At 44.7% G+C, this 19,549-nt stretch overlaps 1 protein-coding gene across 2 annotated transcripts; it reads left to right on the forward strand.

Moving 5' to 3' along the window:
• Window positions 1-1,471: 1,471 nt before the first annotated feature.
• LOC119466265 (copine-8) lies at window positions 1,472-19,439 on the forward strand. 2 transcript variants are annotated; one of them, XM_037726741.2, is made up of 14 exons: window positions 1,472-1,726; window positions 5,164-5,251; window positions 5,322-5,425; window positions 5,486-5,525; window positions 5,598-5,674; window positions 9,481-9,512; window positions 9,607-9,635; window positions 10,071-10,321; window positions 10,399-10,474; window positions 11,224-11,277; window positions 11,343-11,404; window positions 12,887-13,243; window positions 15,941-16,101; window positions 16,410-19,439. In XM_037726741.2, the coding sequence occupies exons 1-14, from the start codon at window positions 1,647-1,649 to the stop codon at window positions 16,646-16,648; spliced, it is 1,650 nt and encodes a 549-aa protein (XP_037582669.1). In that variant the 5' UTR covers window positions 1,472-1,646; the 3' UTR covers window positions 16,649-19,439. The 2 variants fall into 2 exon arrangements, with proteins under 2 accessions (XP_037582669.1, XP_037582668.1); XM_037726740.2 differs by having other exon boundaries at window positions 1,476-1,726; window positions 10,387-10,474.
• Window positions 19,440-19,549: the final 110 nt, after the last annotated feature.

Genomic DNA, 19,549 nt, shown 5'->3' on the forward strand with positions numbered 1-19,549 from the left:
CTGATTGCAGTGTAGGAACTGGAATTAATTGATCACATCATTATAACATACGTACAGGGTCGTCCAATATGAAAGGGGACGCCGGATTTGTGTTCAAAGCCGGTAATTTTCCTTGTGTTTTCTTTTAATGGAGGAAAAGTTCCATGAGCAGGATTCTTCAACAGGAGAACATAACAAATAGCAGTGAGTGAGGTTCTGAGTTGCACGTTAGCAGGAATAGCGGTTTGAACACCGAAGTGTTCAATTATATTAGACTATGATGTATGCGCACTGACTGGTGTTTGGTTCTTAAGCTAGCCCTAGAAAATGAAAAAGATCCTTATGCATTCCATTGCTGCTTCTAAGACCCACCCATCTGGCTCAGTGAGCAGCGTGTCCCAAATCATCTAGTTATATATATATATTATATATTAAAGCTTAATTCGACCCTATAGGGAATGCCTACGTGGCCCACACAGAGGGGTCAGAAACAATCGGCATGGTCAAAATATCAAACTTATATAGCAGCCTGCGTGGCGTAAGGCTGTTCAGAACGACGAGTTGGGAAGATGCAGCACTGATCGGGTCAGGATGTGCACTTCACCGCGGTGCTCTCGCGCGGCCGTGAGCTTCTCCACATTGCACGGGGAATTGGCGAGGGGTTTTGCCGCAGCGCTTTCGTTCCCCTTTTCACTTTTGTAGTGTCACCAACAATTGACGCAGGTCTGTTGCATTAATCGAGGCGAAAATAACATGTTCCTTTATTTGTTTTATTTTTTATTTATTTTTAAATACTGTTAGCCCTTCCGGGCTGTTACAGGGTGGGAAAGGTACATTCAATAATGCAGCACAGCACTGATCTCCGCTATAACCCTATAGTACAGATCAGTGCAGCACAGTTCCAACTTTCAAAAGTTTCTAATGAACAAGTGTTATCAAATACGCGCCGGTCAAGGTTATTCCATTCTATAATTGTTGTAGGCAGAAACGAATGTTTATAGACGTCAACTCTTGGCGCGTATAGGACATAACTGCAAATTTAAGGGACGGCGGTTAGTACGTGATGATCGATTTATTTATTTATTTATTTATTTATTTATTTATTTATTTATTTATTTGACGCGCTGGCGCGTGTGACAGCTGTGGAAACGAGAAACGTGCAAGTTTTCGTCAAAAATATACTCCAAGCCAACGGGAGGCGTCTACCGAAATATGTTGCTGCTGGGCAAGAATGCCCCGTTCTCGGTAATAAATTAAGTTCTGAACTGCATGAACATCGCTTCGCTTTACATATATATATATATATATATATATAGCGACCTTTGGAGCCTCTGCCAGAAATATCAGATCTCGTTGCGCGAACAGGCTCACGCTAATCAGTGGAACGGTGATGAGCGAAGAGATGGCCCGGAGGAACAGGTGTTTGGAGGATACCTTGCGCGCCGAGATGCAACGAAGATGCAGCTGTCAGCTTCGGCCGCCAGGCGGCGCGAGCTGACCGAGCTCTACTTGCGCAGGGGTGTTTTGCCAGTTTTGCTTTCACGATGGGGTGGTTGCGATCTTGTTGACGGTGCGTGCGAGGCCGTCAGGCCGACGACCATGGTGACATAGGAGTTAACGTCGGCCAAAAAGGCTCATCACTTGCCGGTTCAGAGAGTGACCGCCGAATGGCGAAGGCGGCTCAGCCGTTCGCCCCGGCGGTTGCCTGCGCGCCGGTCACCAAAGTGGAGATCAGCGTCTCGTGCAGGTAGGTGGGCGCGGCGCGGTGCTGCGCTGACGTACCGCAGCAATGGATGTGCCGTTAGCGCCGTTTTTCGGGCGTGTGGAACCGCTGACTGCGCAAGCAGCGACTGGGGCATGTCCAACAAGTCGATATGCCTCGATTATTCCGCGGACGCTGCGCGGCTCGCGGTCGATTGCGCGCCGCCATCTCCGTCATTGATCCGAACTCCACAGATGATCGCTCTCGAGTCGTGTGGAAGGCAGCGCGCAGGCGCGCGTCTCGCACACCGCATGTCTCCTTGGTAATGAACGCCACAATGTTCGCGGTGGTCTGGCCGTACACCTGGCATATTTCAGTGTCGAGCACGTCTTTAGTGCCGGCCGGGCGCGATTGGAATAGGTGAAAATCAGACGCGCTTTGGTTGAATGTATTTTACGCCTGACGTATATGGATATACGTTGCACGCACCGGCCCCGATCAGCAAACGAACCGGTGTATGTATGTAGCGCTCGCGCAGGCAGCGAATCTCTGCAAGCGGTCACGCATGGCTGCTGAACGTGATCAGTTGCATGTCGGTGACTGCAATAATTGTTTGTCATATGAAGGGGGCTATGCGCGATCGACAAGTTGGGCGTGATATAATAATAGAGGTGACCGAGAGACAAAATGATTCAGTGCAACTCTGCTATGAGGAGACATATGATTAGCCTGAAAGCATGCATATGCAAAACGTTTTTATATAGCACGTCATGAACTGTGCAGGCCAATATTAAAGGTACACATGCAAGTGCATTGATCACACTTTGGAGGCGCCCCATCGCGGTAGCACTGAATGAATACAAATTTCTGGGAGTGTGGATAAATTATGGAACAATGGTGTGTAAGAATGCATGAAGATACATGCACTTAAAAAGCAATTAAAATGCAATTAACTAAGACATCCAGCTGTAGTGAAGCACAGAGCATTATGGGGTGATAACAATTGTATAAACTAGAGGACTGTAGAAATGGGTAATAGTACCGCGGCTTATCTTTGGGAATGCTGTGCTATGTTTAAAAAAATCAAATACAGTCTGTGTGAGAGCTGGAGAGAAGAAATACAGTTAGGGCTTGAAGGAAACCGATTAGAGGCTTTGGTAGAAATGGCACAAACCAGCACGATAAATAAGAATAGATAAGACAGGTGCCACTAACAACTTTAATTTCTGAAGGTAGCGCAAGCGCACCATGCCGATGCTCAACACACACAGCACCTTTATAAGAAGTACATGCTTCTAGTATTATTATAAAGTAAAATGGAGACAAATGTGTGACACATGGCTATCTTTCTTGTGTTTTTGAGATGCAGTATCTCGGGAACGTTTTCAATGGGAGGCACGTGATGTGTATTTTGAGCACACTTGCACTGGGAGGGAAATGTATGTCGTGTACCACCTTCAGAAAATAAAGTTGTTAGTGGCACCTGTCCTGTTGTCTACTCTTATTTGCCATCTTGTTTTGTGCCATTAACTTGTACCAAATAAACCAACAAGGAAGTCCTACTCGAAGCACAGTAAGTACATTAACATGAGGAGCCCATGAAAAAACTAGAAACGAAGCTGTACTATGGGACCTCTTTCAATGTCAAGCAAGCACAATGTAAAATATCTTGCAAGAACAGACTGAAACATGGACAACAGCAGATGGGCAGTAGTGCTGCTTAAGTATTTAATTGTATAGGCAAAATGTAGATTCCCAGTGGCAGAAAGGAACTGGAAATCTGACCGGTAAGTACACAGGTAGTGACACAAAAAAATAGCATAAAGATTAAAGTTGGAGCTTAAAGAGTGAATTCCCCTTTCAAGAGAGGTGTTGGCACGTGGCACCACTCTATAGCATACTGTTTAAGGTAGTGTCATACTTTAATTTCCACTCCTTGTTGTCTACTGAGTGTTTCACATAACTAGATCCAAACTTTAAAAATGTAGTGGTACATCTTAGACAAATAGACCAACGGTATATTGTATTAATTTACCCATACTATTCTCTGAAGTGCAATTAGTTAATTATTTATATGTAATTGTGAAAAATTTTAAATAGTTCATTTAGGGGATGAGTCATACTAGAAAAGTTGTAAGGCCTGCTCAGAAACACTTATAGTAAACTGTCTTTCATGGCATTAGTCGTGGAAACAAAAATTTAAGCCAGTTCCACGCTTGTGACATCTATAATCAGCAGAGCTCTGCAAGCGTGGGTGTATAGCATAGTGGGCATAACGCTCGCCTTCGGACCGCGAGTACCCGGATTCAATTCCCGCCTCTCTCTCCCCCTCTCCTATCTGTGTTTCCTTTTCTTTCTATCTCTTTCGTTGTCTTTCTCTCTCGCTCTCTTTTTCTCGCCCATAGCAAGTTGTGTTACAATTGCCGGTACAACGCAATCATATGGTTCTCATAAATGCATGTTCTGCAAGCGTGGGTGTATAGCCTAGTGGTTATGATGCTTGCCCTTGAACCGTGGGTACCCGGGTTCGAATCCTGCCTTGCCAAGAAAGTTTATTTTGTTTTCTTGATTTCTCTAGCTCTCTGTCCATCTCTCTCTCTTTCTCGTTCTGCACCTCGTCTACTCATTTCACACTCTCCACTTCACTCAAAACTGCGAGCACCATCGCTCTGTAGGGATCAACCTCAACCTTAAACAGCTCCGCTGTGAAAAACAGTTGACAACAAAGACTGCTACATCAAATTGTTGTTGGTGTTTTAAGTGTGCCACTCTACTTTTTAAGGTTTGGTTTTAGTTACGTGGAACACACGGTATATTAATAGTGCATGATTACATCATTCTGTAGCCAAGTACAAACCTTTATTTGACATCGTTCTCGTTTTTTCACTCTCGTTTTTCTCTAACCTGCCACCATCTTTGAAAAGTCTTTTCCTTACATATTGCTCTTTGATTACTGTGTTTGAAACCTGGGTCTTCGTGCAGATTGACCACATTTTTATTTACTTTTGAATGCATATTCTGACATTCTAACCAAATATGTGTGGCTGTCTCCGCAGCGTTTTGCTTGGTACACACAGGTCGTCGTTCTTGTGTAGACTTCCTTTATAACTTCACATCCTTAGACAGCCTGCTAGGGAAAAATCAGTGCTGCTTACTGCAATTTCTGTGTCAGCAAAACCGGGCTTAAGATTTTCTCAAATCCTGCTTTTAGGCATTCCCTTGAAGATTAAGTTGCACTGTTCTTGTTGAAAAAGCGTTTATAAGTGACCTGCTGTAACAGTGTGTACCATAATGCTATAATATGGGCTTTAGTGTTTGCACAGTGAGAACTTAAGAACTTATTTTTTTTATTACCCTGAGCTATTGAGAAGGAGTTCAGAGGGAAGCATTTGCTAGTTTGTGTAAACTACCAAGAAATTGTTCTCATTTGAGAAGAGACTAAGACATTGCAACCGAAAATTGTATCGTTATATATTTTACAGGCAACTCAAAGACAAGGACTTTTTCTCCAAGTCTGACCCTATGTGCGTTCTGTTTATGAAAGAATCTGACAGTGACAATTGGCGTGAGGTAAGTTAATGCAGTCAGAGTGGACATGCTGAGATTATTTACATTGTTGTTTTTTTCTCTCCCTCTTAAGGTGGGACGCACTGAGACTGTAGACAATTGCCTCAACCCTGATTTCGTGACCAAGTTTCTTGTGGATTACTACTTTGAAGAACGACAGCAGCTTTTGTTCAAACTGTAAGATACAGTCACAGGTTGGCTGGCACTCTATGTGCTGATGATCCTTTCCTTTTCTAGGTATGACATTGATAGCCCCAGTGTAGACCTTCAGAATCATGTAAGTAGTTGCACATGAAATTGTATGCGAGTGCTTGCAGCAGTGCACTAAACGTCCACACGTGTGTTGCAGGATTTTCTTGGTCAGGCTAGCTGTACTTTGGGAGAGCTCGTTGCCTACCAGGGCACACAAGTCAAGTTCCAGCTGTCGTAAGTTTTTTGGCTCAGTCCCATTCTATGGTGCTTGTCTTTGATTTCTATTGTAATGTCAGAATGAAGCTGGAATGGACATATAGTATGAAACATGAACACATGAACACTCATTGCCCATCCCCGAGCCTGCCTTCACAAAGACCGACAGAATATACTGTGTCACAGCTTAACCATGTACATTGGAGTGGCTTCAGTAGCTGCTGGTGGTATATTACTGTTTACTTGTCTCTGCTCTTTGCAAAGGTGAATGTTTGTCAGTGACATGTATTAAGCACATGCCGCTGGAAAATGTTTGTAAAGCAGTTTGCTTAACAAACTTCATGCTCAACCTATGAGGTTATGACATTGCAGTGACACACTTCCCATCCACCCCTTGCTGAGTGGGTGGCAATGACTTGGGATAATAAGGCACCCTGATTTGTGGTATGTCTGTAAGCTGCTGCTAAACATGTAGTATCAGTCTCAAGCTGAAATTCTTCCACTCACTTGCACCAATAAACGTTTTCTCCTTATTTGCATTTCATTCCTCCTAGGCTGCACACAAGGAAATAAAAATCAGCCAAGTGGGGTGGCACTACCCTGGGCTATTTGAAGAATCAGCTCTTCTCAGGTGTATTGGCACCATGACTGCGCATGATTACACTGTGCCTCCTAAATTTTACTAAATTATGCATCACTGGTTATGGTGAGCTTGAGGCCGTAGGTTTAATCCTCAGCCATGGTAGCCCCTTTTTGATGGGGCAAAATGCAAGTATTTATTTATTTATTTATTTCACATACTTTTAAGGCCCAAAGGCGTTACAGAAAGGAGTGGAGTCAAAAAACAAATAATGCAGTAAAAATACAAACAAAAAATATTAACAAATGGCATTCTGAACAGCGGTCTTGAAGTTGGTAGGGTCGGTGATGAATGCGACTGATGCGGAAAGGCGATTCCAGTCCATGCTTGTCCTAGGGATGAATGAGTCACTGTACCGGTTTGTGCGGCACAAAGGCACCCCTTTGAGGCTGTGGTCAGTGCGGGACGAAATATAAGACGAAGGGGCAAGAAGGGTTTCTTTTAAAAGGGGGTTCAAATGAAAAACTTTGTGAAAAAGGGAGAGGACGGGAACATTTGCGGCGTGACGAAAGATCAGGTAAGTTAAGAGTTAGTTTCATTGATGAGACTCTTGCATAGCGAGAGTAATTAGACAAGATGAAGCGTGCACTGCGGTTTTGAATACTCTCTAGAGTGGAAACTAATGAGGACTGAGTCGGATCCCAGATGGCTGAAGCATACTCCAATTTGGAGCGAACTAAAGTTTTGTATAAAGTTAGTTTCAAGGAGGAAGGGGCAGAGCTAAAATTACGGCGCAAGTAACCAAGCATGCGGTTAGCGTTATTAGTAACATAGTCAATATGCGAATGTCAAGAAAGGTTATTTGATATGTGAAGGCCGAGATACTTGTAAGAGGTAACTGACGTCACTGGTGCACCATTAATAAAGTACGTGTGAATGGCAGTGTTACGAGATATGCGCATGGCCTTGCATTTATTTGAATTTAGTTGCATACACCAATTAGAACACCACTCAGTTATGCGGTTAAGATCGTCCTGCAGTTCTTGGGAATCGGAAGGATTAGTAATTTTACGGTAAATAACACAGTCATCCGCGAATAGTTTTATGGAAGAAGAAAGAACGCAGTTCGGAAGATCGTTAATATAGATTAAAAAGAGAAGTGGACCCAGGACTGAGCCTTGAGGAACACCTGCTGGTACATTAGGAAACCGAGAAGTACAGTTATTAGCGTTTACAAACTGCGTCCGGTTAGAAAGAAAATTTTTTATCCACTCGAGTACCTTTGTGTCCAGGTTAAGTTCAGTCAGCTTAAGCAGAAGTAAATCATGCGACACAGAATCAAATGCTTTAGCAAAATCGAGAAATATGCAATCGATGTCTGCACCTAGATCAGAGATTGCAAAAAGATCGTTCGTATATGATAAGAGCTGTGTTTCACACGAAAAAAACTTGCGGAAACCATGTTGACAGGGGTTGAAAAAGGAGTTGGATTCTAAAAACTCAGCCAAATGCGAATATATTATATGCTCGAGAATTTTACATGAAATGCTTGTTTGTGAACTGGAATCACTTTTCCCACGCACCAGTCGCATGGAAGAACAGACTGCTGCAATGACTGAGTGAAAATGTGCGACAAAATAACAGCAGAAAATACATTGGTACACTTCAAAATTTTTGAATTCAGGCAGTCAGGGCCGGCAGAGGAAGACGTTTTTTGATTCTTAATTAGGCAGCTAACACCAACCCAGTCAATAGAAATAGAATCCATGGGCAAGAAACCTGAATTGGATACAAGGGGTAATCTATGTGGCATCACGGTAACATGGGAAGAAAATACATCATTAAATACATTACAGCACTCTTCAGGAGCAACAGGTTCATCATTGGGGTATGTTAATTGGATGATTTTACTTGGAGTACCATTAACTATGGTCCAGAATTTACGAGGATTGGTTTGCAAAAGGGACGGAAGTGTGACAGAATAAAAATGCTGCTTCGCACTAGCGGCAGCTGCGTTGTAATCACTTTCAGTGCGGTAGTAAGCGGACCAAGTAACTTCACTGCGTAAAGCTTTTGCACGACGAAACAGCCGCTTTTTTTTGTTACGAAGTCTCTTCAAAAAGAGGTTGAACCAAGGGGACCGAGGCTTACAAACGACTGTTCTCTGCGGCACGAAGCGTTCGATAAGCGACAACAATTTATTTTTGAAAATTCACCAGTTTTCTTCAACACAACGCTGATCGCAATCAGCGATGTAAGAAGCTGCGAAAGTTTCCATTTCAGCGGTAATGGAAGCCAAGTCGGCTTTGCTGTAATCGCGGATGGCCTTCGCAGTTTTTTTAGCAGTTGTCTGTGTGTTGATATCAAAAGTGAGTGCAAGGTGATCACTTAAGCATTTTAAATAATGAATTCGGGAAACTACATCAGGGTTCGTGGTGAGAATCAGATCAAGAATGTTAGATGAAGAGGCAGACACGCGTGTAGGTTTCAGTACAAGCTGAGTGAAGTGGAAGTCCAAACAAGTGTTCAAAAACTGGGTACTCTGAGAAGACTGGGACTTTGCCGTGTCATTATGCCAAATGATATCGGGAAAGTTGAAGTCCCCGAGAAGAAAAAGCGGCGAGTTAGGGTATCTGACAACTAATTTGTTTAATGTGTCATGAAGGTCATCGCAAAATGACGTCGAAGCAGTTGGAGGGCGGTAGCACGTGCAAAAAATGACATCTCTGTTGTCGAGTACAATGCGCACGCAAACAAGTTCTAGTGGTGTTTCTATGGAAACGGAGTTAGAAGTGAGTCTTTTAGTAACTGCAATCAAGACACCTCCGCCTGTTCGCCCACCACGATCGCAGCGATAGTATGCTCTCGTGTACTTAGATTTCTAAATCAATTCTTTCACTGCAGTGTCTCTCATAGCTGTTGCTTGTGGATGTTGAACTCCATCAATGAAATCATCAAACTGTGTGCCACTGCATGCAGTTAGGTAGCAGCATTTCATGTGTCAGCTGAATAAGACTGCTTGTGCAGTGTGTGTGAATAATTAGTACACTGACTGCTAGCAAATGTTCTTTTTCCTAGTGCATTTTTATTAACTGGAAAACTTTTCAGGTGCTTTAGGCATCACTTGCAGTTTTGAAGTGTTATTTCATATGAGCGAAAGTTGCAAACTGTAAGTTTGTCAGGAATTTCTTACAAAGTGGCTTCCCTGCTTAGCTCATCTTGTTTCTTCTTCATTTCTTCACAGGGGACTCCCGGGCAACTGCGGCACCATTTTGTGTGAGTCTCTACCACTGGAGTTGGATTAGCTTTTCTACATTGTCACTGCTGCATAAGTTCCCTCATTTAAAAAAAAATTTTTTTTTTTCCCCAGTGACTGTTGAGGAGGTGCTCGACTGCAAGGTAAGACTTCTAACATCTGCGAGACAGCAAACAGTGACACTGAAGGCTAAGCATGTCTGCAGAATTTTATGCTGAAAGCATACACAGCATGACAGCAAAATAATATGAGTGTAAGAATGTACTGCAAGAGAAGCACATCCTCCTGTCCTCTACAGAAGCAGGAATGAGAAAGTGCAGCTAGCGTATGAAGCACACTGCATAGACAAACTTAATAAAACACGCATCTCAGATGTGCTCCCATTGCTTCACAAAGATTAGCAATACCTGACCTGTTTTGAATAACCTCAATGGGTGGGCATTACACAGTTGCGACTCAACTGAAGTCAATAGTAAGCACTAGTGTTAGGCACATACTCTGTAGGTTGCTTTTTTTTTGCGCCGCTTTCCCTATAAAATGTGGGGAATAGTAGCGTCAATATTTTTTTTTTTTTTCAGCGAGTCATCGACATGCAGTGGTACGCTCAGAAACTGGACAAGAAGGACTGGTTTGGGAAGTCAGACCCTTTCCTAGAGTTCTACCGCATCAGTGAGGACAACACGTACACAGCGGTGTTCCGCACAGAAGTGGTCAAGAAGAGCTTGAATCCAACATGGCGGCCCTTCGCTATCCAAATGCGTCAGCTGAGTGGGGGCGATGAGGACCGTACTATCCGCGTCGTCTGCTATGACTGGGACTTTGATGGAGGGTAAGTGGCCGCCGCGCCTAGGTAGTCTGAGGTTGAGCCTTCCTCCACGCTGCGTTGCATACCAGCGTGTCTCGCAGCCACGATCTCATTGGAGAGTTCTACACCAACGTGCGCACACTTGCCGAGGGACCTGGTCCAGCGAACGAGTATGAGGTGAGTGCTGCTGCCTTGCATGCACTTCTTTCTCCCATAATGTAATGTCAAGTAGGATTGAAGCAAAGACTCGTAATGCATTTGTAGTGCTCTTTTTGCTCACCCCTGCCAGCTACCAGCCTGGTACATGTTCTGATGCATGTGAATGGTCAGGTGCCCTCGAATGCTTTTCCAGCTGGTGGTGATTATGATTGAAACTTGCTTTTCAACTTGTTTAATTTTCATGCACTTTCTAACTGTAAGTGGCTTAACTCCTGCGCTCAAGCGCAGTGAGCACTAGCTCTCTTACGCGACATTGTGTGAAACTGCAGTGCAATGACCCACAGCCAACTGTGACTCTGCCCAAATGCAAGGTTCTAAGCTGAAGAGGAGAAAGAGTATGTAAACAAAATTGGATTGACCAGTAGTAAGTGATTGTTTTGTTGTGCTTGTCGCTGACTTCATTATATAGCAAATTAAATTATTTTCAGTGCCCAAAAGAGAAGGAAAAAGGCACAGTGCTTTTGATTGATTTATTAGCATTGTAAAAATAGGAAATTGTAGAGCAGAAGCCTCAACATCTTCTCCAGACTACAGTGAACACATGTTTTCATTGCCAACATGCAAAAATTTCATCTTGCCCGCACAATGTTCTGTTGGATATTCTCAGAATGTGTTGTGTATTTTACCATGAGACCATACAATGAACCTGCAGAGACAGAATCATGAATGCTGGCTGGTGAGGTGCTCATTGTTGTTTCATGTTGCAGCTCATCAACAAGAAGAAGCAGGCCAAGAAGAAGAAGTACAAAAATTCAGGTGTGGTAAGTACCATATGTTATTTACAAGTACTGGCAGCCTGTTGATTGTGTATACCACATGCCTGCAGGTGAAATTGATGTCCTTTGGAATCCGTGAAGAAGCCACCTTTCTTGACTACATTCGTGGCGGGTGAGTGACTTCTACTTAACGAATGCCTCTTGCTCAGAATAATAATTCGTGTTCAGTAATACCTTGGAATTAATTAGTTCGAAAGCTTTGAATTTGGGTTTACTGGTGTTACACTTTGTATATACAAACTATTAAAATAAAAAAGGCAAAGATGTTTGAAACACAATGGAAAACAGGGAGAAATATGTTGGGTTTTCTTTGTGCTGTTCATACATCCAGAATAGTAATTTAGCAACTAGAACGTGATATGCTGAACAGTTCCCGCATCTCCGTATCTTTCCCACCAGTTCAGTGTATTTTGTTAAGCTGAACTTCTGATTCCCGAGGCCACCTTATATTTGGTGTTTTTATCCCATAGGCTGAATTACCTACCTACAGTTGTGACTTCGATTAACAGGTTTCAAGGTATCTCCATTGAGCATTGTGTGCATGTGTAGAAATGCCATTTGCCGTTACTTCGTATTTCCTTGCGCATGTTTGGTTGCCTCCAAAGAGCTCTGAATACCTAAAATGGCAAAGTTGTGTGCCTCAAAAAAGCAACCAGAGCATGATCTCCATGCTTCACAGGCCCCAAATAGTACACCGAGGCTTACACGCCTGTCTGAGTGCTGGAGCGACAGTGTCATCATGTGTCATTCAAACATGCTATAGTACACCAAGTTTGCACAAGTAGGAGTATAGCAACTCAGTGCTCTTCTGTAATTCCTTGTGGTTGCAGCCCAAGTTTGACTACTAGGCAGGGAACAGTTATCTCAAGTCACCCGTAATGTAAGGGTGTGATCATCGTAGTTCTCGTCATTGCGAACCTAGCATGAACTAATAGGTGTGTCATAAGTCTCGATTGCACAAAATAGTGAGTAGAATGTAACGTGCCAGGCATCTCACAATAGCTATACTGGTTCTGGCAGCATAGTGCATGGCTTCTGTTTTTTTTTTTTTTTTTCTTTTTTCCAGTGCACCTTGCAGCCTCTGTATCATAACTATCTTTATCATCCCTGCAGGCCAGTGCAGGTGTAAGTCACGGTTGTATTTGCCCACTCATGAATGCTCGGTATTCATGTCACCTTAGCCTCCTGTATATTTACACCACCTGCCCTGTTGCTCCAAGATGCATGGGAGCCAGCGGTCCACTGCAGTGGTGCCACCTTCCTAGAGATATTCCTATTGCTGCTACAGCATGGACAACTTACGCCGTGCGTTGCCGCCACTCCCTTGCTTCTGCATGCAGCTCAGGGGCAACATGCGCTGAAAGAATGCCGGCCAAACCACGGCTCATCAACTGTGGCCCACATGTGGGAAAGTGGCATGCCCCTTCTCCCTCCATTATGGCACCACTGGGTAGGCATAGTAAAAATACAGGAGGGTGTGACCTCATGTAGGCAGAGATGCTGCTCAGACTGGCTTTGCACAGTCCCAGCACTGAATGTTGAGGACTGCAGCAGTGAGAAAGATGGGAGAGGCACAACCTGTCTGATTGGGCAGCCTGCAGATGCACTTCACTGTGGCCGTGGATTTCACTGCATCAAACGGGGACCCCCGAGATCCTGCATCCTTGCACTTCCTGGACCCATCGCAGCCGAATGCATACATGATGGCCATCCAGGCAGTTGGCGAGGTGATCCAGGATTACGACTTCGACAAGATGTTCCCTGCACTGGGCTTCGGTGCAAGGCTGCCACCCGACGGGACCGTGTCGCACGAGTTCTTCCTCAATGGCCACCCGACGGACCCGTACTGTGTGGGCATCGAAGGTGTCCTGGAGGCCTACCGGAGGACCCTGCGGTCCGTGCAGCTGTACGGGCCCACGAACTTTGCACCGGTCATCAACCACGTGGCAAAGTAAGGTCCACTCTTTCAAAAAAAAATCCTCATGAACGAAGGTTATGCGCTGAGATTTTCACCCTACAACACAGGAACTTTTGTTGCACACACTATGATTGCGTACTGCCAACTTAGTTGCACGGCCAAGCCATTGTTACGATTGCTTTGTAAACAAATAGCAAGCAAGCGTGTGGTCACATGCTACATGATGAGAGAAGGCGGCAAGAGAGCTGTCAATGAAAACTTGCTACCAGCATGATTTCACTGTGTTGCCAGGGCACATGCGTTTTGTGCTTTCGATGCTTAACCCTTTATTTACGAGTGTTGCCTAGACTAGAACACCAGTGTTGCAACACACCACAAAAAATTTTTTTTCTTGCCAAGTTTCAATGTCAAGTACGAAGTTCCTGGCTAAATGTCTTTGGCCAACACTGAATGACAGGCAGCGTCATTTGTTGGTTTAGAGCAGGAACACTGGACGAGGAAGAAGTTTGGCAGTCTGGCTCTATCTTTTGAAAGCAAAAGGTCAGAGGGGGAGACAGGCCGATGCAAAGATATCCAGCTGCAGTGGTGTCACACATGTGATGTAAAGCAAATGAAATGTACACCCATGGTTCACATATAGTGAGAGCTGCCTATACAAATTGAAAACGAAGCCTTAGGTGGCTTGGGGAAGCCCACTTCCACTTTCCTGCAAAAAAATTTCTGCAAAATATTTTTTTCTTTTTGTTGATTATGCTTATTCTTGATGTGTTTTGCACATTTGGATAGAAAATAAACATTTTTGAGGGTATTTATATGTCTCGTACTGAAAGGGTTAAGCCACACAGTAACATGCATGATTTATACATAGTTTGCACGCGCGTCACTTCCAGTCCGCTCCGCACGAGTGTCCGCCATTGCGGGGTCCCTGTGGCGTACTCGGCAGCTCGCGCTGCATGCGTTGTTGTTGATCCGAGGTTCCGTATCGCGTCGTGATAATGTCAATCTGTGCAATTTTTGGTTGCCGCACAATAAGTACCACTGCCAAGAAGCCAAACTACGCAGTACCAGGCATATATATATTACATATGTCTGTACTTTTTACCAAACGTCATAACAGAACAACTCTAACGCGTAGTTCTGTCGGAAAAAAGTAAATGCTCGTCGGCTAGCCCGGAAACGGGATAAATTGAAATAATTTCCACAGCCCGAATGACTCCTTTTCAGATTTAAGCAATGAAGTCAGTGCATGAACTAAAAAATTCAGTAGCACAAAAAAAAAAAAAAAGGTGAGTTCACCTACATGACATGAGCATCGTGTTTGTTATCTCGTTTTCTTCGGCCCTTGCGCTGCCCTACTACAAATCAAAACCAATGCGCAAAATTTGTGCTCGTCAAAAAAAAAGAAAGGTAAGATCAAGTGCCTCATGTGCAGCCGCTGCAGGCATGCACAAACACACGGTAAGTACGGAATGTCGCTGAATGCTTACATTTTTGAGGCCGCTTGTGCTTCATCAAACAAAATATTTATTTCGAGATATAACAGTGCACAGAAACGACATTGCCACCACCAGTGTTGTGTTTCACCAGCTTGTGTTTCACACACGCACGCATACACAAACAGAAATTATGTGCATGCATGGTTGAACTTGTGCAGCAAGTAGGGACATTAGTGGATTTGGAGCAACGAGGTAAGAATGTTTTTACTGCCGCACGCAAAGAAACTTGCTTTCATTTATTTCGCTGGGGATGGCGACAAGACCCGTCGGCCGGCGCTTCACTGATGTGTTTCTCACACAAAATAATTTTAAACCCACAGTGATTTGCAGGCCTTCATTTCTTGCAGACTGACGCAGGTCGCAGTAAGCGCCAGGTACATATAATCATATCTATGTGCGTTATGTCGGCCAGCGCCTTGGGGTCTGAAGTCGCATCCGCACCGACGCACAGTTTGTACGAGTCCATGCACGCCCTCGCACATTTCTATCTTTGATTTATGGCGAGCACGCGTTGCCAGGATAAACCCGCCCATGTACGATGGGCGAAATTCGGGGCTACTAACTTTTGCCATTGAGCAGCTCCTAGGACCATAAACGTGGGGCGCGTGTTTGTCGAAGCGAACAGCAAACATAGAGCGGCACACAGCGAGGTACCCAGCAATGGCGGACGGCCAATTCAGACGACGGATGTGAAGTCACGTGAAAACTATGTATTGAGTTGTTTGAAGAAGCTGCTAGGCATCCAAATTTGTGGTGTGTTTTATCATCTGAAGATACACTGCAGTAAACATGCCCTATGTTTTTTTCCTAACATTTCATCCACTGCAGTTGCGCAATGAATCCAGGAAAACATTTAATGCATTTTACAAGTAAAATACGGGTCACATTTTCTTATGTTCAACATGGATCTTAGTACTTTTAGCTGCAAATATTGCCTTTAATGATACAGGCACAATGGTATTCAATGAAAGTAAGGTTAAGCACTGAGCACATGCTGCGTCACTTTAAAGTGTGTGTGGATTTTTCCTTGGAGCATAAAAATGATACATTGTGCTCCAAGTTTAATACTTGCCTGCAGAAGAATGCCAGCAATTTCTTCATTGAGAAAATGCACATCTCATGTTGTTCTGCGCATATGTATGATTCATGATGAGCAGCATTCACATATGGGTTTTGCTACCAGCCTCGTTGAGAACAAAGCTGAAATGGCAATTTGGTTGTCACTGCCACGCAGGTTTGCGAGGACGTACCGTGACGGCACGAGCTACTTTGTGCTGCTCATCATCACGGACGGGGTCATCAGCGACATGCCGCAGACTCTGGAGGCAATTGTGCAGGCCTCCTCCCTGCCAATGTCCATCATCATTGTTGGTGTGGGCAATGCCGACTTCTCAGGTAAGCCCAGCTGCATGCATCCATTCTGCAGTGTTCTTGGAATAGCACCACATCAATGAGGTTGTCTGGGCTCTGTGTCCTGAACCACTAAATGGCATAGGCGAAGGCTGCACAGTAAGTTTAACAACATGGCATTCTTTAACAAGTGGCGAAATCTTGTGTACGGCATCCCTGTCAAACACAGTTGCTCCGGTAATAATTCAAAACCTGTGCTCAGCAGCTGCACAGCCACCATAGTGAATCTTCGCACATGTGCCATAGTGCAAAAGATGCCTGTCTCCATGGCCACCTGTGTTGTGTTATTGCAGCCATGGAGGTGTTGGACGGAGACGTGGTGCGAGTGAGCTCGCGGGGCCGTGCGGCCGAGCGGGACATTGTGCAGTTTGTGCCCTTCCGCAAGTTCCTCCAGGGCGGGCCTTGGCAGAGTAACCAAATGCGGCTCGCCAAGGAGGTGCTGGCCGAGATCCCCGACCAGGTCACCAGCTACATGCTCAAGAATCATGTCAAGCCCGGGCCGGGCTCTGCCTCCCAGGGTGGGGCCTCCTGAGTGCCAAAAGCAGCAGCGCCACACTGTAGACAAGTAGCCAGCACAGTCTTTCACGTAGAGCTGGTCCACTCTCAAAATGTTAGAGCAGAGGCGCCCGCCCCCAATCCACTAGGCTGGCTGCAGCAGCGCCAGGTCACGGGGCTGGTCTCGTTGTGACTGCACACAAACACACACACACAATACACTTTGTTGTCGCTTGTGTGGCCGGCCGGAGGTTGAGGCACAGGTACGCAATTCGTATGCTTCATTGCAAATTCTTTTGGGCTGCTGTCAATCGAATAGACCATGCAAAAACTTTCGCAGGCACCTGCTGTTGCCAACACATCATCAAGATTAACACAACTAGGACTGCGAAGCTCCTGCTCAAAGTGCTGTTCAACCTTGAGGGGCCTTCTAACAAAAAGTGAGGAAGGAAGGCTAGCACCTGTCCATGCAACGCTTCAAGCACTAGGCTGTCAAAACCTTGCTGATGTCAACCAAGATTTGTGGGGAAACCATAATCTGCTGCATTCACCTGAGGCACATAAGCACCTCAGTGTATGATTGATTCACTATCTTGATCATGAGAAGCACAAAAAAAAGGCCAAGGTGCCTTCCCTTTGTACTTTGATGGCAATCCAAAAGAGTCTTGGAAGGGTGTGTAGCTTTGGCCAGTGTTTCCACAGCTGGTGCAATGACCGAAGCTCAATTTTGCATTCTTGTGCCTTTGCCTTCAGCCATATGCAAGTTGCGACGAGTTACAGTTATGTTGAATATGCTCAGTGGGTCGAACAAAGGGAGCAGAGGCGTGCCACTCCTGCAGACAGCTGATGTGCCGTCTACCCCAGTGACAGAGAGATCTATCAGACTAGGAGACAGTGCTACAATGTGCCAACATTAGAAAGCAAGCCAAAGGTACTCGCTTGTCAGACCTGTAAAAAATTATTTCATAGTAGAGGATACATTTTCACGGTAGATGGCTTGCGTGTTTCACAGACATCACATTGGAGCGCTGATCACAGTTTAGCACAGCCTTTCTAGAGACATGAGCAGATCAGATCAGGGGGCAGTTTTGAAAATTTGAATGTTTTCAGACAGAGCAACTTGTGATGTAATCGGATAAGCACAAGTCGTCTGTAGATAGCTTGCACGGACATTGCCATTGCTGCCATATTGGAAAACCACTAGCATGATGGCTGCTTTTCGATCTGATAAAAGGAAAAAAATTGGCATCCACCTGAATGTAGCATAGGGCTAAAATGGAAACCCATACCGTTTCCTCAGCAAAGAAAGCTGACAGCTGAAAGAAAAATTCATCATGGTTTGAAGATAGAAACCCAGCACCACCACCTTTTCGTGAAAGTTGCCATGCCAACTGAGCTGACCATGAGAGAGAATCAATTGTTGACAATAATTGGCTGAAGGCTAGTTAGAGACAAGTTCTAGGAAAATGCACTAAACGGCCCCTGAAACTCTTTTTGAACATAGTAAGAAAATGTTGCCTAGCTGTTAACGAGGCTCCTGTGAACACGTGAGCCATATATTATTGCATTGAATGCAACAGGGAATTTACAATCTTATGTCAAAAGTAGTGAAAAAATTGCTTGCTCTCTCATTCGCAATGTCATCGTACAGCGGAGCCCACAACAGCTATTGGGTGATTTTGTGCTTGTAAGGACATTCTCAGTACTGCGATTATTGCTCATTTGAGTTATATAAATAAAAATATATATATGTCCGTGATCGCAAAGACAGAAAAACCATTTCATCATTGTACTGCCCGTCTACACATGACATTTGTGTGTTACTGCGTGTGGCCTCGGAAGTGTAGCGTAGATACTACGGTTGTCTTGCTGCCAAGACTCAACCTTTGGGCTGGGCCAGTGGGGCATTGCTCCCTTGCGACCTCTTGCAGTCGCCCATTTCCAGCACGCTAGTGGAAATGAAAGGGAAATCTGCTCATTGGTCTGCTAACTACATCTAACTTCACTTTTGCTCGAAGGACTCTAAAAATGTTTGCGACTGGCGAATCGTGAGGCGACATAATTTAAGTGATGTCATTCTATGATTAATTAGAAAAGTGTTTCAGCGCACCTTTAAGTGGAGGGAAAGTTGGACACCCACCCTAATGTAGCACATAGCTAGAAAGGAAACCAACATGGCTCAAACGAAAAAAAGACACATTGGTCCAATCTGCACATCTCGGGCAGCTCAATGGGGGTAGCAGATAGTTCATGAATATGACGTTTGTGATGTCACGTGCAAGCTGCCTTATTGGCAATATAATGTAGGTTCATGAGAAAAATGTGTGCCAACTCATCTTGTTTGGCTTGTTAGGTGTACATTATCTGTGAACTATAGTCACAGCCACTGCACTGGGGCAGACACCATCTTTTTGTTCATATGCAAAGGCTAGCACTCTCCTCCCTGTCTGGCAAAGCCAATCACGTGTGATATTTTTGTGTCGGCTGCATGCAGTGGGGCACTCACAAACAACGAACAAAACTCCCACAAGGTAGCTGCCCACTCTTTGCTCAGAGACCCGGTGTGGTCAGTGCAGGAACCCCCCTCCCCGCCCTTACCAAGAAGGAAAATGAATGCCATGCTCCCTCAATTCGACCTGCCACCACTGCCTGTGGCGGGTCCATGTTGTTGTTGGCCTTGTGTTCCTCCATGCTGTTTTAATGTATGGGGCTTTATACTGACTATGTTGGAAGCTTTGCTGTTATTTTTCTATTGTGCGGCTGAATCCACCAAGGGCACTGAACACAAATAAAAACCCACAAGTGTTTTTCTTGTTTGGCAAAACTGGTCTTATTGTCTGTCTGTCACTCGCATCACTGTGTGCAGTGGGAGCACCATGCTACCTGTGCTCCTTTTAGGAAAAAAGAAGTCATTTGCTACAACTCTGTTCACAACCTA

Source organism: Dermacentor silvarum, chromosome 10, assembly GCF_013339745.2.
Source record: "Dermacentor silvarum isolate Dsil-2018 chromosome 10, BIME_Dsil_1.4, whole genome shotgun sequence".
Taxonomy (NCBI): Eukaryota; Metazoa; Arthropoda; class Arachnida; order Ixodida; family Ixodidae; genus Dermacentor; species Dermacentor silvarum.